Source organism: Thalassophryne amazonica, chromosome 2, assembly GCF_902500255.1.
Source record: "Thalassophryne amazonica chromosome 2, fThaAma1.1, whole genome shotgun sequence".
NCBI lineage: Eukaryota > Metazoa > Chordata > Actinopteri > Batrachoidiformes > Batrachoididae > Thalassophryne > Thalassophryne amazonica.
This window is the reverse complement of record NC_047104.1, coordinates 88,404,032-88,427,095: the sequence shown is the minus strand read 5'-3', so window position 1 is coordinate 88,427,095 and position 23,064 is coordinate 88,404,032. Positions and strand designations below refer to the sequence as shown.

The window sequence follows — 23,064 nt, the reverse complement described above, 5'->3', positions numbered from 1 at the left end:
AGCTGGGACCATCGTGTGCAATTTCTCTGGTTATCACAAGAGCTGGACATCAGCCATTTTCCGGCAGATTTCATTTTTAACAAGAGATTTTGTCATGGAACGACGCGCGGACACTTCGCGTGTCAGGACGGATTCGCTGATCGAGTGAGACAAAGGAACACCTCCGTTTCGGAGTGCCAGGGGACAAGTTGGGACATGCCTATCTTGGCTTTCAATGCTTACCAGCCCAGTGAGTATAAGAGAAATTGTGGAGAGCTGGGCATGTCCCAACTTGTCACCAAACTCACGCATGCGCACAAAGGTTCAAGCTTGGCTGACGTAAAAACATATGAATCAAATCCATATAGTTTTTGAAAAAAATAAAAAGGTACAATACTTTTCTCACAGACCTCGTTTGTCTATTTTTGTGCTGTACAAATACTTTTCCCATTCAATAATTGCATTCCTTGTCAGATGATGTGCATGGTCAAAACTTTGTATGGACATGGGGCAGAGAGGGTTGCATGTTTGTTTACTGTTTTGTTCTGTACTTGTTTGTAGCTTTGCCAGTGGACATCTACGTAGTAGACGTTTGTTTTATTTTGGTTATTTTCTGATCACGTTCTGGTTGGATCAAGAGGATCTCTACACATGCATTCAGTGATTGTCCACTCATACCAAATCCACCAGAGACTGACTGATTAGGCAGTTTTTGCCACTGGACAAATTACTTCCATCCATTACTAATTAGTTTACTCAGTCCATGACATTGTGACTTCACCATAATACATTGCTTTATATCAACCATTTATCAGTCTCACAAGTTGTCTACTGTCAGTTTTTTATACTTTATAGATAACATATTGATGTATAACATATTGAAGTATAATAAACCATCAAATACAACCAAAATCCCAGGGATACAACATAAAATACATTGTGAGCCTCTCTCTCAAACTCTGTCAGGCGGAAATGTCATTAAATTGTTTCTAGCCAAAATAACAATGAGCAACAAAGGTAGACATTGTATCCTGAGCAGACATTTCCAGGTTGAGTACCACAAGAAGTGGATCCAGCTCTTTGATCTTGACTGCTGAAGTATCAGTAATCCCTATGACAGGATCAAAGGAACCATGATCAAATGTTTGGAATGACCCCTTGCTGTACTGAGAGAGATCATGCTGTCTCTGAGCTAGTGCTTTCAGACAGCTTATTTCACTATTTGGTTGTATATCAGTGAATTAAATTAGATCAAAGACAGCTTTACGATCAAAGTATTCAAAATTAAAACTCAAAGATTCAAGATAAAAGTCAATATCCACCATTTGATCCAGCTTTTTATGAAAATCCTCTGACAAAACTGTAACATCTTCTTTCATTTTATTGAATATGTTCATGTCATGACATAAGTAATAAACAGACAAATGACAATGAAAAACATAACCTCCTTCGAAGAGGTCATTACGACGCTTTGAGAAGTTTCCTGGCTGCACAAAGTTTATCCAGGCAAGAGTACAGAACACCAATCCAACAAACTGCCATTTAAAGTCCAAAAAACACCTGGTACCAGAACCACCCATCAGGACGTGTACAATCACCTGTGTTCAAGTAAATAGAGTTCTTATTTTCATTCTGCAGCAGGATTATATTTCCACACCTACCGGTGGATTATGCAGGTTATTCCACACAATATGCATACACTTGGCCCAGAGTTATGGTTGCGAGCACATTACATACAAGATTGTTGCACTTCCCTAATGTCTGGCTTACAGCCATATGAAGAAACTTTTTCTGCACCCAAAATAGTGAATTTCAGTCTGACATCACTGAAATAAAAATGTAACACTGTTCTCATAGATTATAGTCATTCTTTTAGTAATACAGCCACTTGTATTATTAAAACATAAGCTTTGAATAATTCATTTATTTTTGTTGTACTTATTTCAGTGACAAATCTCAGCCTGTACCAGAGTAAACTATCTCTCTCTCTCTCTCTCACACACACACACACGCAACCTACAGAAAATAACATGAATGATCCTTTGTACCTTTGAAGGTTTTTATGCCACTTTCTTGGCTCAAAACAACATTAGTGGAACAAAGGTTGAGTGTAAACCAACAGAGAAATTATTAAGTGCACACAACCACTAAGCACCTGATAACAAGGTGGCCCCACCAACCAAGTGGATCAGATTTTCCAAAGCTGTGAAACCTAAAAACACAAACAACCAGGCTACCTGTTGTCAAATACACCTACATGCTGCAGCAGGCACTGGGGTCAGTCTGAACCTGTTTGAGTTTCAGCTGTGTACACACGCCTACACACACGGGTGTGTAGTTAATAATCCACAAAATAATACACACAAAACAGGACAATCTAGTGTTGTAACGGCACCAAGCTTACCTTATATCTGCTGTGTCAGTCATCCTGCTAAAAGACAGAACTGAAAGCAACGCTCACACTTCAGCCCTTCAATGTTTTTACTTCCTTTTTGTGTGTTATTGTATGGCCATTTCTTGGAATCAATTCCTACTTACACTGTGTGGTCATACAGTGAGGCAAATAAGTATTTTGCAAGTTTTCCCACCAACAAAGAATGGAGAGGTCTGTAATTTTTTATTGTAGGTACACTTCAACTGTGAGAGACAGAATCTTTCATCACCTACAAACCAGCAAGATTTCTGGCTCTCACAGACCTGTTAATTGTTCTTTAAGAAGCCCTCTTATTCTGCACTCTTTACCTGTATTCATTGCACCTGTTTGAACTCATTACCTGTACAAAAGACACCTGTCCACACACTAAATCAATCATACTCCAACCTATCCACCATAGCCAAGACCAAAAAGCTGTCTAAGGACACCAGGGACAAAATTGTAGACCTGCACAAGGCTGGAATGAGCTACAGGACAACAGGCAAGCGGCTTGGTGAGAAGGAAACAACTGTTGGTGTAATTATTAGAAAATGGAAGAAACACAACATGACTGTCAATCTACTTCGGTATGGGGCTCCATGCAAGATCTCACCTCGTGAGGAAGGATGATTCTGAGAAAGCCCAGACCTACACAGGAGGACCTGGTCAATGACCTGAAGAGAGCTTGGACCACAGTCGCAAAGATTACATTTGTAACACATGATGCTTTCATGGTTTAAAATCCTGCAGGGCAGCAAGGTCCCCCTGCTCAAGCCAGCACATGTCCAGGTCTGTTTGAAGTTCACAAATGACCATCTGGATGATCCAGAGGAGCTATGTGAAAAGGTCATGTGGTCAGATGAGACCAAAATTGAGCTTTTTGGTATCAACTCAACTCGCAGTGTTTGGTGGATGAGAACAACCCCAAGATCACCATCCTAACCATAAACCATGGGGGTGGAAACATCATTTTTGGGAGTGCTTTTCTGCAAAGGGGGCAAGACGACTGCACCGTATTGAAGGGAGGATGGATGGGGTCATGTATTGCAAGATTTTGGCAAACAATCTCCTTCCCTCAGTAAGAGCATTGAAGATGGGTAATGGCTGGGTCTTCCAGCATGACAATGACCCCAAACACACAGCCACGGCAATTAAGTAGTGGCTCTGTAAGAAGCATTTCAAGGTCCTGGAGTGGCCTTGCCAGTCTCCAGACTTGAACTCAATAGAAAATCTTTGAAGGGAGCTGAAATTCGAACCCTGAAAAATCTGGAGACTAAAATCCCTGCTGCAGTGTGTAAACTTGGTCAAATACTACAGGAAATGTCTGACCTCTGTAATTGCAACCAAAGTTTTCTGTACCAAATATTAAGGCCTATTTTTCTATTGTATCAAATACATATTTCATGCAATAAAATGCAAATTAATTATTTAAAATAATTCAATGTGATTTTCTGATTTATTTATTTTGTTAGATTCGGTCTGCCACAGTTGAAGTGTACCTATGATAAAACTTACAGACCTATCCATTCTTTATAGATGGAAAAAGTTGCAAAAATGACAGTGGATTAGATAATTATTTGCCTCACTGTATCTATTGAATAACTTTGACATATATGTAAAGGCACATGAGGGCTTGACGTCTGGCACCAGGGTTCACAGTTAACGTTTGTCACATTAAAGTATGGTTATCAATTAATTCTCAGAGTGAAATGCTTACTTCTGACAACTGTGTCATATGAATGAATGAAAATAGGAAAGCTCAAAATGCTTTACAATGATGCCTCACATTAACACACCAATGCCATTGCGCTGTCATTCAAGGACCTTATCTGCACACCTGGAATAAATTGGAGAATGAGAACCTCACCCAAGGTACCTGTAATTTTACAGTCTGACAGGGAACCATACCGAGGATCTTCTTGTCTTGAGCTCACTTTAACCTCAGGACCACCACATCCCTGACTTCTGATTGATACAAGTCAACACCAGTGAAGAGGCTATTTTGGGCCATGATGTCATGCACAATGACCATAAGATAAAATGAAGACAGGCATATTGAGTTGCTTGTAAATCCTTGTTGTGAATCACAGGGTCCAGATGGCCACTAAGACCACTGTTGCTTGTGATTACTGACAACATATACTGTAACAAATTTCTGTTTTTAATTTTGTTGCTATTGTCAGCTTACAGTGGGTGTTTTTTGCACCAGTGATGGCTGCACAAATTTTCTTCATTTTCTTCTTCTTCTTAAATAGGATTTGTTGCAAACAAAGAAATCATCACAAGTGAGAACAGCAGATTCATTCATTCCTGTTTTAATTTATTGTGACAACAATTGCATAACAAATGAGATTAACCTTTAGGGCCACTTCACACATAACACTATTGAAGCTGACTAGCGCACGAAGGAGGAATTGCATGCCATTTGTGAAAAATCAGAGCCGCCTCAAACGTCTTGTACATCTGTTGCTACAACCATTTGTACACACCAACGGCCGAAAGACAGAGAGTGCCCTGTGAGAGCCCATTTGTTCCCTCTCTCGGCAGGTGTCAGCCAAATTCCAGGTACATGAACATCTAATACCACTTTCGGAGCATTTAGAAAACGTGGTGCCATTCGCGCAGTCAGCACGATAATAGAGAGCAGGTGACTACTTTCAAGCTGGCTGTGAAATTTGTCCAAGTGCCCCATGAGTGTGGTGTCGGCAAGCAACACACGTGGGATGCCATAGTGTCGGCTCCCCCGTCAACACGTGGTGTGCATGTGTATCACACATTTGTGCATGTGTCGTGCCCCTCTTGCTCCCCCCGCAACACAACACTTGTGTTTTGCACTCCCCCAACACATGTGGTGTGTGGGGAGGGGGCACATGTGTTGATATGTATATACAGACATGATCACATGGGGGCCGGCCAGCCATGTCTGAACGGAAACAGAACAGCAAGGTGCCTCTCAGCTGATCGCCACACACTGACAGCTGGAAATGATGGCTCAGTGGAAGTGATGTAAAACATTACAAACACAGAGACGGCAGCCAGGACAGGTATATAAATAATTACTACAATAACTACATACACAATTACATAACAAATAACTAAAAAATCAATCACAGAGCAAAGAAAAGGAGAGTGACACATTGTTCTGTGAGATGATTGAAAAACTGGGTGTGTCCACGTGAGCCGCTGCTGTTGGAATCTCTGAACCTGGAGCTCATACCTGGAGAACACATACCATGTTTTGAAGGACATGACATTAAACTTGACACTGTGAGGCCTGTGCATGTGCTTGCTGTCCTCACGTAGAAATACATAAAATATATATTGCCTTTGCCACAGGCTGTACGGCTGCTCAGAGTGCACATTGGCAGGCTGCTCCATTTGAAAAGGACAGACAGATCATGTGAACACTCAGCTGGTGATCTGAAAGTCACGTCACCCACATCAGCTCTGGTCCACATGTCGTGGTGTCTCTCCTCTGGCGTGCCGCTCGCTGCACACGTGTGGCCGGCAGATGTGGACATGATAAGTGCGCACTGCTTCATTCATGTCATTTCATGACTGTACGTCTGTGACCATGGGTCATCTACAGAGGAACAAAAGGTTCATACTTGCATTGTCCACTCGCTAAGAGGGATAAAATAAACTGCAGTGATTTTTTATGGTGTTTTTTTTTTCTCCACAGTAGTGGCACAATGCAGTGCAGCATGTTCCAGCTGCTCGCACTGTGTTCATGAACGTGCACGAGCATGCACAAAACCGTCGCCGGTGTATCGTGCACACCTGTCTAACCTTGTCTCCCTGCTGTCATTGGCTCGATGTTTTCAGGGTTTGCTCATTTGGGCTGTGATTCTTACCCATTCGTGCTATGTGTGACAGGGCCCTTAATCATGACTGCAACACCTATTTTAGATCTTATGGATGATCTTACATAAGGAGACATGGCTTTTTTTTCTTCATAAGATAAAGACAATGCATACACAGTGACTGAGCTCACCTGCACAATTAGTGACTCTTTGTCCCGCTCCAGTCGTGATAACTGCTCCTGGTAGGTCTCAGGGTTGCCAGCTGAATGGAGGTTTACCTTCAAAGTAAAGGTCAGCTGCAGTAAAACTCTCAGTCTACGGCACATATGCAACTGTTTCTGTTGTAACAAAGCACTGACATTGTGTAACATTTTATTCTGGGATGATTCCTTAAAAATAAAATGAATACATATCATTGAATTAGAGCTGCCTACAATGGAGAACTGACACAGCTACAGCAGTGTGAAGGAGAAATGAACTTTACTTCGTCAGAGTGCAGACTGCAGTCTTGGAAATATTATACAGTCCAACATTAATCAGCTTGAACTAAGGAACTCAGGTGGTTTGAAATCATTTTTAAAAGCTTTAAGCTTTTAATAGTCTCCCCATTCTGCAGCAAACCGTATTAACAGTGCACCATTGTTCACAAGACCATTAGTAAGGATAATTGCACAATATGAATTCTGTGGCATTTTGTTTACTTTGTTTGAAATACCTTCTCCAGTCCCTTGATACTTACTTTGTTCAGTATTTCATGCTAATGGCCCTTGGCTTATTTTAAATTGTGTAAAGTTTCATTAATTCTTGAGGCTTAATTATTTGATGAAAGCTGTTTTTTTTTTTCAATCCCTTTTGAAGGAGAAACATATTTTAACACACAGACATGCATGTAATCTTTCTGTTATTTACCTCAGTAGCAGAGAAAACATGCTTGAACCATGGACTGCAAAAAAATTATTAATATCACTGCAGCAAAATAAAATACACTATTGCTGAACCTGATCAGTAACTGCTTTATAAATAACATTTAAATGTAGATTCATGAGTGGAATGAGTCCTGCAAATAATACAACATATTTCTGAATTGCTTTTAATTGTGTCAGAAATATTAATGCAAATGGTGATGCTTTTAAACAGAAAGTTTGATTTTATATTTTTCTTTTCATCAGTGTTTTCCTGAAACATCTCCACAAATAAAATTCTTACATTCATGCATTCATTCATTTTCTATACCTGCTTACTCTAATTACAGTTCGGGGGGCTGGAGCCTGTCGCAGCAGTCATGGGGAGTTAGGCAGGGTACACCCTAGACAGGACACCAGTCTACCGCAGGGTCATATGCAGAAGGACAAACACATTCCAATTCATAAGTTTCCAATCCACCTAACCTTCATGCCTTTGGATGTGGGATGGAGCTGGAGCACCCGGAAGGAACCCACCCAGACACTGGGAGAACATGCAAACTCCACACAGAAAAGACACAGGTGGGAAGCAATCCCACAACCCTCTTGGTGTGAGGCAGTAGTGCTAACCACTAAGTCATCATGCTGTTGTTGTCAAAATTTACTGTATATGGTGCAACCTGAAAGTATATCAACAGCACTTAATTTTTTCCACATTTTGTTATGTTACACCCTTATTCCAAAATGGATGAAATTATATTTTTTCCTGAAACGTCTACACACAATACCCCACCATGACAATGTGAAAAAGCATTTTTGAGACTTCTGCAAATTTACTACAAATAAAAATAAAAAATAAAAAACTAAGAAATCACATGTATTCACATCCTTTGTTCAATACTTTGGCACCTTTGGCAGCAATTACAGCGTCACGTCCTCTTGAATATGATGCCACAAGCTTGGCGCACCTATCGTTGGGCAATTTTGCCCATTTCTCTTTGTAGGATCTCTCAAGCTCCATTAGGGCCCCTTCACACATAACTTGATTGAAGCAGTCGAGCCCACGAAAGAGGAATTACATGCCACTTGTGAAAAATCGGAGCCAGCTCAAACACCTCGTACAGCTGTCGCCACAACCATTTTCGCACATCAGTGGCAAAGACAGCGAGTGCCCTGCACATGCTCGTTCAATCCCCCTCTCAACAGGTGTCAGCCAAATTCCAGGTGTCACACATGAACATCCAACACCTCTTGCTGGACACTTGGAAAAGGCGGGGCTAATCACACTCCTGGCATGAGAAGAGAGAGCAGGCGACTACATTTGAGCTGTCTGAAAATTGTCTAAGTGCCCCATGAGTGTGGTGTAACTGAGCAACACACATGGGTGTGACTGTGGCGAACTCCCCCACCCCCCCAACACAAGTGACGTGCCAGTGTGTCCGCTCCACCCTCAACACACGTGGAATGTGTGTGTATCGTGCTCCCTGTGTGTGTATAGCTCCCCCCTGGTTGTGACCTGGACGTCACAGCTGGAGAATACATATCGTGTTTTGAAGGACATGACCTTACAACTGTCCACCGTGAGGTGTGTGGGTGTGACTGCTGTCCTCACATGGAAATACATAAAAACATATATCGCCTTTGCCACGGGCTGCAGCAGCCGCACAGCGCGCACAGCAGCAGGCTTTGCTAGGAGAAAATGACCTTTTGATCATGTGAAGACTCAGCTGGCGATCTGAATGTCACATCAACCATGTCAGCTCTGGTCCACAAGACATGGTGTATCTCCTTCAGCGCACCGCTCAGTGGACACGCGTGCAGGGCCGACTGAACACGTGCGCGAGGTGGCTAGACTGAGTGACTCTGCAAAACATTAAAATCTCACCAAAACATTAAATATAGTCTTGCATCTCATATGTACCTTCTTGCAAATTGTAGCTGAACTTTCAGGTCTTCTTTTTAATAAAACCCTCCTCTGTACCACTTCATCAGGAAGCAGTATAACTGGAGATACAAAATGCAAAACATGCAGTATGCACAATTTCTCCAATCACAGCCACAGAAGCCTGTAACTTATTCTGGGTTGTCTGGGTGTCTTGTGGCTTTCCTCACTCTTCTCCTTCGTGCACAGTCACTCAGTTTTTGAGAACTGCCTACTCCACACAGATTTATCATAGAGTGCCATACTGATTGTATTTCTTCATAACTGATGTAAATAAAGTTCAAGACATATTCAGTGACTTGAAAATGTTCATGTAACCATCCCCTGACTTGTCTGAAGAAAACTGGCAATTAAACTGATTATTATTTACAGGTACTGATTACTTATGCAACCCATCATCTTGGCTTTTATATTTTTAATTAATTTATATACATTTTCAGAGATTTACTTTCAGTTTGAGTCGAAGGAAGATAATTTTAGAATTTTTTTATATTGAGAAGCCTGATCTACGTTTTGTATTTGAAATGCCATAAACAAATTAAAATGCGTGAAATCCCAAGGGACTGAATACTTTTGCAACCCACTGTAAATGTTAAATAAAATATATTTTTACAGTTATTTTCAAAATTTGCATTTTCTAGTAATAATTATTGCACTAAACAAAATCGCTACAATTAACTCATCACTAGAGGTGTTGCAATTCAAACAAGATGTGTGGTGTAACTGCGTGGGACAAGCCATAAACTCGGCACCTCTTGCACTTCTTACAAGGACGCCAAACAGAGTAATTTAACATATTTTAGATTTTTTTTTTTTTGGTCTTGGTGTATAATGGGATGTTTTGTCATTGTGGGAAGAGGCAACTGATGGCTGTGATAAATGCTGACATGACTTTATGAATTGCTCTGACTCTTAATTTTCTTGTTGTGGAACAAAACACTGGCATTCTCTGGTTCAGGCTGAAAACACAGATAGACTTCTCTGAAAATGCTCCATTTCTTCAGCCCCTCACAAGGAACTATTTTCAGACCAGCCCAGTCTCAAGTTTTTTTGTGTTCCCGTCACGAAATGATAAAAACGTTTTGTGACGGGTTTTTTTTAAACTTACTATTACTAACCCCATCCCCACACCTAACCCTAACCTTAACCATAACCTAACCCTACTCCTTCCCCTAACCCTAACTAGAACCTCCCAGACTACCTGCATCACTTTTAATTTTGTGCAGCCATCACGGAATGTATTAGAATAAATTTGTGCTCCACGTACAAACATTTTGCACTTTATGTGACAATATCACGAACCAACAGATTCATGTATATTTTGTGCAGCTGAATATGGGTTGTCTGGGTGTCTTGGTGGCTTTCCTCACTCTTCTCCTTCTTGCATAGTCACTCAGTTTTTGAGAACTGTCTACTCCACACAGATTTACCATAGAGTGCCATACTGTTTGTATTTCTTCATAACCGATGTAAATAAAGTTCATGGCATTTCATTTACATATTCAGTGACTTGGAAATGTTCATATATCCATCCCCTGACTTGTCTGAAAAAAGCTGCCAGCTAAACTGATTATTATTTACAGGTACTGAATACTTATGCAACCCATCATCTTGGCTTTTATATTTTAATTAATTTATATCAAAAATGACATATTTTACAAAAGCAGATTTATTTGTAAAAAAAACACACATTACATTGATTCACTTGTATTGGTTTTTACACATAATGAATTAGTCAACCAATCAGTGTGAGTGGAGGCTAAGTTTACCCATAATCCCTTTGGGCATCTGTGTGTTAATGTTCAATCTTCAGAATTAGTGCATATTTTAAAATTAACAGATATGTGTTATATATCTCTTTGTACATTTTAAGAGTTTACATTAATGTAGTTATTCTATCCAGATTAATTTGATTTTTAAATGAAAACCACAAGTCAAACCTGCTTTCCATTTCAAGACCTCTGCCTCATGGCTGGACCACTGTATGCTGTCAAGATAAATGATGCTTCCTTACACCAGTGAACACAAAGACAGAAGCACTGGCTCATTGGGTGTATTTGGGTTTGTGGTTTGTTTTGATTCTATTTGAAGCTTTGGCGGTGTTTAAACTGAAAAGTGGCTTGTTAATAGCTGAGAGTGTACAGGAGACAAAATTGGAAGTTATCAGCTGTAGCTTCTGATAGGTTTTTAGGCAGTTTATGGGTTTAGCATTATAAAAGATAACTTTTCAATTAGCTGATTACCAGTTATTGAAGCTAACTTTTTGATTAGCTGTGCCCACCACTGTGTGTGTATATATATATATATATATATATATATATATATATATATATATATATATATATATATATATATATATATATATATATATATATATATATATATATACACGAGGTCTGTTAGAAAAGTATCTGACCTTATTATTTTTTTCAAAAACCATGTGGATTTGAATCACGTGTGATTACATCAGACATGCCTGAACCCTCGTGGGCATGCGAGAGTTTTTTCATGCCTGTCGGTTACGTCATTCACCTGTGGGCAGTCTTTGAGTGAGGAGTGGCCCACCCTCTCGTCATTTTTTCATTGTTTAGGAATGTCTCAGAGACTGCTGCTTTGTTTGATAAATTTTTTTTCAAAAACTGTAAGGCACAACTGAGTGGACACCATTCGATAAATTCAGGTGGTTTTCGGTGAAAATCTTAATGGCTGATGAGAGATTTTGGTCTGTTAGTGTCGCTTTAAGGACGGCCCATGGCGCCTTATGGCGATCTGCGCTCCGAGGCGTCGTCGTCTCGCTGTTTCAAGCTGAAAACTTCCACATTTCAGGCTCTGTTCACCCAGGTCGTCGTCAGAGAACAGAGAAGTTTCAGAAGAGGTTGGCATGAGGAGTTTATGCAGACATTCCACTGTTAAAGGAGATTTTGTAATGAAAGAACGTGCGGGCAGATTCGCATGTCGGGCCGGACCCGACCGCGGGGGGTCGCCACAGGAAAAACACCTCCGTTGGAAACCTTAACGGACAAGTTGAAACATGCCCAAGCTGTTAAACAATTTCTCAGATACTCACTTGTTGAAAGCCATCAAAAGCCGCCTGAATTTTACAAATGGTTTTCAACATGGAGGTGTTTTTCCTGTCACGGCACAGACGGATTTACGGCGTCATCACGGAACCGACTCGGCGAATTTGCCCGCACGTTCTTTCATTACAAAATCTCCTTTAACAGTGGAATGTCTGCATAAACTCCTCATGCCGACTTCTTCTGAAACTTCTCTGTTCTCTGACGATGACCTGGGTGAACAGAGCCTTAAATTAGGATGTTTTCAGCTCGAAACAGCCAGACGGACGCCACCTCCGACCGCGCCGTGCCGATCCGCTTTGTGAGCTGTCCTTAAAGCGAAAGAAACTCCACAATCTCTCATCAGCCGTTAAACTTTTCACCGAGAACCAGCTGAATTTCTCGAATAGTGTCCACTCGGATATCCCTCACAGGTCCTGAAAAAATTTTGATAAAGCAACGCGCGCCGTCTCCAGCAGCGTCACAGACAAAGGATTTCAGCCGAGAGGGCTGGACCAGTGCTCACTCAAAGCCTGCCCACAGGCGAATGACGTCACTGACACGCGTGAAAAAACTCACGCATGCGCACGAGCGTTCAAGCATGTCTGGTGTAATCGCACGTGATTCAAATCCATATAGTTTTTTTTTTTTTTTATAAAACTGCCGGTTAGTTTTCTAATAGACCTCGTAATATATATATATATGTATGTATGTATGTATGTATGTATATGTGTGTGGGTGTGTGTGTGTGTGGAGATTAATCAATACGAATCGGTATCTAGATACAAACGTGCGCGAAGAGAGTGCATCAATGCATTCGATTCTATTGTCCGGTGAAGTTGCGATGGATCAGTCGATGCCTGCTTGTATCGATTTTTTTTTTCCAGTGCACATTGAACGCACCACAGACGGAAGCCAGAAAGCACATTTCAACCACAACAAAAATGATGATATTTTATGCTTAACAATTCCCTTATCTGTCCTTCAGTTCAGCACACCGGAGCGGCTGTTGTTTTTCAGGGTGTTTAGCGGGAAATTATTATTTCTCTACGTTGATCGCAAACTGCAGCAGGTCTGCTTGAACCAATGAAGCAATGCTTTGACCCGCTGTTCACTGGCTCTCTGCTTTGCTTCCAGCGGGAGGTCCGCAATTTCTTCATTAACCCCTCTCAAAGCCATTTAAAAATGTCAATCATGAGTTGTGTGGATTAAATTCATGAACTGGGACTCTTGTCTTGTTGTGGGCAAGAAAGGAGAATCGTCCTCCAATCCACACCGGAGCTTTACGCGATGGTTCTCTGGCGTCAGCACCAGCCAGTGCGTAAACTGAAGTTGTCCATCAGGTAATGGAAATAATAATAATAATAATAATAATAATAATAATAATAATAATATCCTCTGTTTTGAGCTGCACAGATTTCAGTCTGAATTAATAACTTCAGAGCCAATTGCCATTTTAAATCAAATGACACCTCTTTTCAAACCTTATAATACAAACAATAAACTATAACCAACCTAAATATTTTTTTTTCTTCCAAAATGAGACATCCTCCATTTCTTATGAATTACATCCTGATGTGCAGTGCTGGCTGAAGAGCTCAGCTCAGAGTCTATGGAGTTACATTTGTGTCATTTATATCAGAAAAGAAATGCTTTTGACATAAATTTGGTATATTTCTATTTCTGTCCAGATATCAAGGATCCATCATATACATCAAGGATGCCAGTACTGATTTTGATTTATGTCCAGAGATCAAGGATACAGTGACCAATTTCATATTTACTTAAACACTCAGTAAAATGTTGTTGACACAGAAAACCTGTAAAGGCTACTTTTAGTACACAGAAAATTCAAAAGAGGTATTGCTAAGGGAATCAATAAAGAATCGGACTGATAAAGGAAATCGATAATGGCATCGATATCTATAAAATCTTATCAATACCCATCCCTTATTGTATCGCACCAAATCGTATTGTGAGGAATTGAATCGTCATCAAACACATATCAAACCGCATTTGTCTGAATCGTCATGTATCGTATTGCTGGTAATGTATCGATGTGCATATCAAATCGTTGTCAGTGATGAGATTCACATGCCTAATGTTTAATATTTAGCTGCGGCTTTTTCTGGTCCACCACAGCTTGTCGATTAGAGTACATGCCACACTTTACAGTGTTCTGCAAAGTTGAAGGAAAAGTGAATCCACTCACAGACATAGACAGACAAAATGGTTCAAAATCTCACAACATGCAAACTGAAGAAAGTAAATCCACAATACTGTTCAATAAACTGAAAAATACTTCTGCAAAGATCTGCTTTTGTCTGGCTAATAAAGAAGTGAATAAAGAAGTGAAGTTGTACTGAATTATTACGCTGAAATTTCTGCAGCACACCTCTCTGCTCAACAGTGATAACCACAGTCATAGAATGAACAAACACAGCATTCGTGTAATTATGCTTTCCTGTGTTGTGTTGATATCAGCAGTTGATATGTAAATTGAAGTTTGCTTACCTTTCTAAGCCAGCTGAAATGTTTATAGTAATCAATACTGTTCTCCATTCTGTGTATCCATTGTACAATAGATCTGGCAGTTTATATTATGAACAAAATTCCATCCTACAAAGGATCCATGAAGCACCAAGTGCGAGAAATTAACACTGCATTTATAAGAGAGTCAGCCTCTCCAAGTCCTTCAGCAAGCTGTATCTCTTGCAGTTTTACAAAGTCCAGAGAGGACCTCGGTCTGTGCGGTTTAGAATCTGGGCAGCTTGAGAATAACTCAAACTGTGCCGCTTGGCTCTAATCCCTCCCTTCCTTCCCCTCACTTTTCCGACATCTATCAATCCCTCGCCTTTCTCCTCCCTGTTTTTTCTCCAAAACACATTGCTTCATTATTTAAAATATTAACCTACTTCTGACAGAACCGATGTCTTTTACTGCCCTTCCTTTCTTTCTGTTGTTCTTCCCTCTGACGTTAGGCACATGCTTTGCTCTGCCTTAGTTTTTGTGTGGCTTTCTGAAGGGGCACAGGAGAGAGGAAAGTTTCTGGAGCATGTGCTTGTCAGATGTGGCACAGAACAAACCAGTAAAGAAGACGCAGAAGGGGAGGGGAGAAGCGGAGAAGAATGGTAGTTTGAGAGTGCTTTTAAATCAGAGAATTTCAAATTGAAAAGAATGTCAAAACCTGGGCAAATGCAAACGTGGCCCAAACAGTAGTTCTGCAGGAAGATGAATGAAATAAGCTCTGAGGTGCATAACAGTGAAAAGAGTTTAACTGCTTCTACTTTAATGGAGCTCTGGATCTCATTACCGCTCTGTTGGCAATAGACGCAGCCTCCAGCTCAGGACTTCTGAGCAAACGGGGGAAAAAACTGATTTAAATGAAGGATCAACAACCACCGCATTGCACAAATAAATACATGTACACTCCACTATGGTACTGCATCAGCACATTAATAAATAAATATATAAAGTGATTCATGGTTGAAGATGAGTGAAGAGATAAAGTGATTTATGTGCAAAACTGGCTCTAACGTCTCTGGGTCCTAAGCTAAATTCTGTGGATGTCCTATCTCCTATCCTGTCCTATTTTTCATTAACATGCAATCACCAGATATTTGAGTATAACCTAACCCATTACATTAATTTTGCAAAAGAATAACTTTTGTTTGTTTTTGAAAAGTAAAATGCATGTGTGAGCAGTGGCCTGACCACTTAATTATAACATTTGAGGCACAAATAATATAATTTTTGGTCTAGTAAGCCACTTGATACAAATGAATGATATTTAATCAACATGTACAGAGATTATAACAAGCCCTTTTAAATACCTTTCAGAACTTGTAGAAGTTTTATTGAAATAATAATCCAATTATTTCAATATAGTATTTTATATTCATTTTATTAATGTGTTTGTTCTAAATTACATGAAAAATGATTTGTAGTACATGTTCTGGAGGTATCAGAGACTAAGTTCACAGTTTTCATTTGACTTTGGTATAAAAGGGTGCACGCCAAAAGTAAGAAGGTTCACTATTCACTACCCAGTTCAGAAAAGCCCTGTATGACTTGAGTTTTTCATAATTTGGTTACAATATTTATTCCACAGGTTCATTGCATGCAGTGCTCATCAAATGTGGAGAGGGAAGAACACATTTACCAGACTTTACCAGACCTCACTCTCACTAAAGCCCCATCACACATAGCAAGAATGTACAGGAACCAGGCCGACACGGCAAAAATTGCCATAATCTATATGCAGTTAGGAGGGAAAGGCATGTAGACTGTGGGCAGATCCCGTCCAAACTATCTCATCCACACCTGCATGATCGCATACAAAGCGTATTTAGACAGCAGTTAGATGACACAGACTGCTGAACGGCACTGAAGACTGCCCGATGTCCAAACATCTGGATGGCAAACATGGGACCAGAGTGGAAGGCAGCGTCATGTCTTCCCTTTGCACAGGACCTGTCGGTACTGGACATCAGAATCCAACCAACGTATGGCCCAGACTCATACCATATGTGTCCAAGCCAGCAACGGCGCGGTCACTCACTCACTCATACAATCACATCTGGGTGATTCTTAGACTACAGGCACTTATTATGTCCTTTGATCATATTGAAAGAAAAACAGAAAAAAGGGGAAATTTCACACTTTTATAGTTATCTTTACAATGAAAGTGTGTTAAGAAATTTGTTTTAGTAGTCTATGATGACTTTTTCACCTTTTTTCAGCATCATTATATGCAAATATTGCCGTTTTGTGCTTGTCCCACACCCAGACTTTTGATCTTCAATGATAAAAATGAATGGTAAAGAAACATTTTTTCTAATGTTTTAAAATATCGCTGAATAAAATATCAGTAAAATAATCAAAACATAATTGGGGTATTCAATGTCATACAACTGTTTTGATTTTTTTAAACAAAATATAGTTGTCCCACACTATTGCCGTAATTTCCACCACAACACTGTAATGTCCCTTTAAACAGTTTGTATGAAAGATTGTTTGGGTAGTTTCTATGGAGATAAACAGTGACATCAGAGCACATGTATATAGTGCCAAATCACAACAAACAGTTGCTACAAGGCGCTTCATATTGTAAGGCAATGGTGTGGTGGAAATTACATTTACAAGGCCAATAGTGCCCGTAGTTAAAGAATCACCCATCTACGCTTGTCCTCCCCTTCCCAGCGCTTACTGACCTCACATGCATGTGTGTGGGTAGAACAGCTGCTGAAATGATGAAATGATCGCTCAGTGTATATGTGTTCATAAGAGCCGAATGAGCCGCTATGCATGCGTTTTTGTTCTTGAAGTGTGCAAGACGTACGTGCATGCCGCTGTCAACCACTGGACACCTTTGCTGAAAGTTTGATGGCAGGGGGCCAAGCTTTCACACCATTCGTCAGGTACAGCCTCTCCAGCAAACTTTAATTTTGTTTTGTTTTAGTTTTTTTTTTGCTCACTTCAGCACAGTGCAACTCTGTACACTGTGATGTCCGGTTGGACTATCGCATGGGATTTAGTTATGCAGTGGTTGTTGACTGGGTAAGAGGCTTTTCATCACACACTGTGGTCCTGGCTCCTGTCTGCCCTACACTGTGAAACACTCCTGGTTCTGTGCCGGAGGTGAGATTCATGTTTAATAATGTTGTTATGTGCTGGCAATACAGTTCCACGTAATACCTCCTACAGAGTGAGATGGTGATAAAGTAATATGTATATTACAGTGGTGAAATTCATTCAGCATAGAGCCTGTGATGAATGCAATTACACATAACTATGCATGAGACCACAGAGATTCCCACCTGTCCATGGTAGCACAGATATGATGGGGACAATATTTCACATTATTTATGTCACCCATGGGAAGGAATGAAAATATATCTGTACTGTAATGTTGATTATGGATATAACAGCCTGTTCAGATCTGCGGTGGCATGCACTGTGCGATGCATTGACCTACAGTGACACAAGGTGCTTTTGGTTTGATTGCACTTTGTTCACACCTACTGCACATGATGAATGCGTGCCACATACATGTTATTACGGCAGGCTTTGCCGTTATGGCGGCAGGCTTTGCCGTGGCCACTCCATCTCAGAGCTCAATCAACCGCAATCAGATCCTTTCAAATGCTGTTATGATGCCATCAGAATATGTAGATTGCGATCACATCGACCACAAACTGCACATACAGTTGTGCTCAAAGTTTACATACCCTGGCAGAATTTTTGCTTTTTTGGCCATTTTTAAGAGAATATGAATGACAGCACAAAAACTTTTTTTCACTCATGGTTAGTGGTTGGGTGAAGCCATTTATTGTCAAACAACTGTTCCTCTTTTTAAATCGAAATGACAAGAGAACTACCCAAATGAACCTGATCAAAAGTTTACATACCCCCGTTCTTAATACTGTGTATTGCCCCCTTTAACATCAATGACAGCTTGGAGTCTTTTGTGGTAGATGTGGATGAGGCTCTCTGATGGTAAAGCTGCCACTGAAAATGTGTCAGACTTTATTTACATCAATTACAAAGAAATACAAACAATATGTCACTCTATGGTAAATCTGCATGGAGAAGACAGTTCTCAAAAACTGAGTGACTGTGCAAGAAGTAGAAGAGTGAGGAAAGCCCCCAAGAAACCCAGACAACCCAGCAGAAGTTATAGGCTTACGTGGCTGTGATTGGAGAAATTATGCACAGTGCAAGCTTTGCATTTTGTATCACCAGTTATCCATCTTCATGATGAAGTGGTACAGAGGAGGATTTTCTTAAAAAGAAGACCTGAAAGTTTAGCTACAAATTGCCAGAAGGTACATCTGAGATGCAAGCCTGGATTTGATCTGTTTTGGTGAAAGAAAATCCTTCTCTGCTCTACTCAACTATGAAGCTGAGAGTAGTGATGCAAAATGCAAAGCTTGCACTGTGCACAATTTCTCCAATCACAGCCACATAAGCCCATAACTTCTCCTGGGTTGTCTGGGTGCAGTGGTGGCTGGTGAAAAACAGTCTTGGTGGGGCTGCTGTGCCAATAGATTCCCTTGCCTTGTCCAGTACAGGCATTCAAGTGAACAGTTGGAAAATTACTACAATTCCACAATAATCATTTCATGTCCTCAAAATCAGCAGTTTTACAGATAAAGTTAACCATTTACACCTATATTAGGCCCCATTTCTGCTTTGGAAAGGAACAGTATCAAATACAATACAACACTCAAGTTCTTGAGCAAAGAACATTTCACCATTTGACTCCAATTACACACATAGTACACCAAACTGTACTGCACTGCCATTATCTTCAGACAAACAGATCCTGGGGTTCACAATGACACCCCCTTAACAAAATAGAAAATATCACCAAATTTACACTCTTTCAAAATATGGAAAAATTCTTCAATTGACAAAAGAACATTATGTACATACTACAATGTTCACACCAATCAATCAATTTCAATCAATTTTTTTATATAGCGCCAAATCACAACAAACAGTTGCCCCAAAGCGCTTTATATTGTAAGGCAAGGCCATACAATAATTATGTAAAACCCCAACGGTCAAAACGACCCCCTGTGAGCAAGCACTTGGCTACAGTGGGAAGGACCACCTTCAGAGAGAGAGAGAGAGAGAGAGAGAGAGAGAGAGAGAGAGAGAGAGAGAGAGACTGATCCTCATAGCGTGTAAAGTGAAATCAAAATACCAGCACGGTTGCAGCTTTGAACACTGTTACAAACAGCCCTGGCCTTGCCTATTACCATTATAACTGGTCTGCTGTCCCAATAAAGATCACAGCTTTGACCCCCTAAAACAAACAAAAAACACATTCATTTTATCTTAAATTTTCATCCTCGTCTCCACACCAGGAGCAACATTCAGGAATAAATCCGAGCAGCTCGTCAGCTCACCTGATCTGAAGTGGATCCAGAGGAGTCAGCTGAAAACCTCCGAAGACATAACGAGCAGGAGGAGTTCTTCAACTTACTCCAGCAAAACACACGGAGACAAAATAAATAAATATAACCCAAACGTCAGTGGGGTTTCTGTTTCCGCCAAAAACAGCAGCAGCTGCAGCGTCACGTATATCACTGACTGTAGCAATCTAACGTTCCCGCATTTTTGTAGCAGGGGCTAAAATTCTGGTGCCCCAAAGCCATTAATTTTGGCAATGCTGATTTGCCAAATATTTATTAATTTTTCCTAGCAACTACATACAATTGGTTATTTCGCTGCACTTCAAGGGCGCTTTGAATGAGCGCCCAAGAAGAGAAATGATACGTTCTGTCGGTGGAAATGCACTGTTGAATGAGAATTAGTTGGAGGAAGTGTTGTTTTAATCATTCATATTACATGTAGGCACATACTATTAAGTAAAAGTGACACATAATACTTTTTAAATATATATACACTCAACAAAAATATAAATGCAACACTTTTGGTTTTCCTCCCATTTTGTATGAGTTTTGGTTTTGCTCCCATTTTGTATGAGATGAACTCAAAGATCTAAAACTTTTTCCACATACACAATATCACCATTTCCCTCAAATATTGTTCACAAACCAGTCTAAATCTGTGATAGTGAGCACTTCTCCTTTGCTGAGATAATCCATCCCACCTCACAGGTGTGCCATATCAAGATGCTGATTAGACACCATGATTAGTGCACAGGTGTGCCTTAGACTGCCCACAATAAAAGGCCACTCTGAAAGGTGCAGTTTTGTTTTATTGGGGGGGGATACCAGTCAGTATCTGGTGTGACCACCATTTGCCTCATGCAGTGCAACACATCTCCTTCGCATAGAGTTGATCAGGTTGTCAATTGTGGCCTGTGGAATGTTGGTCCACTCCTCTTCAATGGCTGTGCGAAGTTGCGACGACGAACTGGAGTCAGTTCGAGACCCCGATGAGGACGCAGAGCATGCAAATGAGCTTCCCTGAGACGGTTTCTGACAGTTTGTGCAGAAATTCTTTGGTTATGCAAACCGATTGTTTCAGCAGCTGTCTGAGTGGCTGGTCTCAGACGATCTTGGAGGTGAACATGCTGGATGTGGAGGTCCTGGATTGGTGTGGTTACACATGGTCTGCGGTTGTGAGGCTGGTTGGATGTACTGCCAAATTCTCTGAAACGCCTTTGGAGACGGCTTATGGTAGAGAAATGAACATTCAATACACGAGCAACAGCTCTGGTTGACATTCCTGCTGTCAGCATGCCAATTGCACGCTCCCTCAAATCTTGCGACGTCTGTGGCATTGTGCTGTGTGATAAAACTGCACCTTTCAGAGTGGCCTTTTATTGTGGGCAGTCTAAGGCACACCTGTGCACTAATCATGGTGTCTAATCAGCATCTTGATATGGCACACCTGTGAGGTGGGATGGATTATCTCAGCAAAGCAGAAGTGCTCACTATCACAGATTTAGACTGGTTTGTGAACAATATTTGAGGGAAATGGTGATATTGTGTATGTGGAAAACGTTTTAGATCTTTGAGTTCATCTCATACAAAATGGGAGCAAAACCAAAAGTGTTGCGTTCATATTTTTGTTGAGTGTATATATATATATATATATATATATATATATATATATATATATTTATATATATATATATATATATAAAATGACTTTTCCCCTCCACATCTAGGAGGGCAGCGCCCGAGCGCCCCCTATGGGCCAGCCGCCACTGTCTGGGTGGCTTCCCTCACTCTTCTCCTTCTTGCACAGTCACTCAGTTGTATTTCTTTGTAATTGATGTAAATAAAGTCCAAGACATATTCAGTGGCAGCTTTACCATCAGAGAGCCTCGTCCACAACTACCACAAAAGACTCCAAGCTGTCAGTGATGTCAAAGGGGGCAACACACGGTATTAAGAAAAGGGATATGTAAATTTTGATCAGGGTCATTTGGGTAGTTCTCTTGTCATTTTGATTTAAAAAGAGGAAACACAGTTGTTTGACAATAAATGGCTTCACCCAACCACTAACCATGAGTGAAAAAAAAAAAAGTTTTTGTGTTGTCATTCATATTCTCTTAAAAATGGCCAAAAAAGCAAAAATTCTGCCAGGATATGTAAACATTTAAGCACAAATGTAGATCGCTGTCAGATGTGCGTCTCATCTCGACAGTGCAAAGAGTGATTTGAACTGTGTAACACATTCGGGACAGCTAAGCAAATGGGACCAATGTATGTAGACTGCTCAGAGACTGCCATCCATCCATCTTCAGACCGCATCTCAATACTTCCCGACTGTGGCCGGATGTGACATTCTGACACAATTTGGCCTCAATCATCGTATGTTTGACAGGGGTATAAGTTTTGTTGTTGTCATGCCAAAAGTCATAGGCTTCCTTCATTCTCACGTGAAAGTTCTCACCATTAAGTCACTGATGTTTCTATTGACTCAAGGATGAGGTGAGGCCTTCCTTTATTACTGCTGTCTGTTTTAAAATTTTATGGTCCATTATTTGTTGATGTGCCAGATATTTATGGAATTTTTAAACACTCACCTCACCTGTATCCTTTGAAGAGCTCAGATATATGGGGTGTGCAGCCAGTACACTCTGAGTGCCAGTCCCAAGCCCAGATAAATGAGTAGGGTTGTGTCAGGAAGGGCATCCAGCGTAAAACAAGACAACCCAACCATGCAGACTAAAAATCAATTTTCCATACTGGATCGGTCGAGGCACTGGATAACAATGACCGCCACCGGTGCCGTTGCCCAACATGGTTCTGGCCATAGTTGGGCTACTGCTGAGTGAAGAAGAGGAGGAAAATGTGTCCACAAACATTGGGAGAAGAGGAAAACTAGAATGGTGGAAGTGAAAGTCGAGACTTTGAATGTTGGCAGTATGACTGGCAAAGGGAGAAAGCTGGCTGATATGAAGGAGAGGAGAAAGGTAGACATATTGTGTATACAAGAGACCAAGTGATGAGGTGAGGGACATAAGAGCAGGAGCGTAGGC

At 40.6% G+C, this 23,064-nt stretch overlaps 1 protein-coding gene across 2 annotated transcripts in view; it reads right to left on the bottom strand.

The window, feature by feature from the left end:
- Positions 1 to 14,841, bottom strand: part of ppfibp2a (PPFIA binding protein 2a) — a 79,471-nt gene extending 64,630 nt beyond the window's left edge. For both annotated transcript variants that reach the window (XM_034188871.1, XM_034188879.1), the window contains exons 1-2: positions 14,610 to 14,841; positions 6,387 to 6,473 (exon numbers count right to left, since the gene is read on the bottom strand). In XM_034188871.1, coding sequence (XP_034044762.1) covers positions 6,387 to 6,473; positions 14,610 to 14,657 — 135 coding nt within the window. In that variant the 5' untranslated portion in view covers positions 14,658 to 14,841. The remainder of the gene's footprint in view (positions 1 to 6,386; positions 6,474 to 14,609) is intronic.
- Positions 14,842 to 23,064: the final 8,223 nt, after the last annotated feature.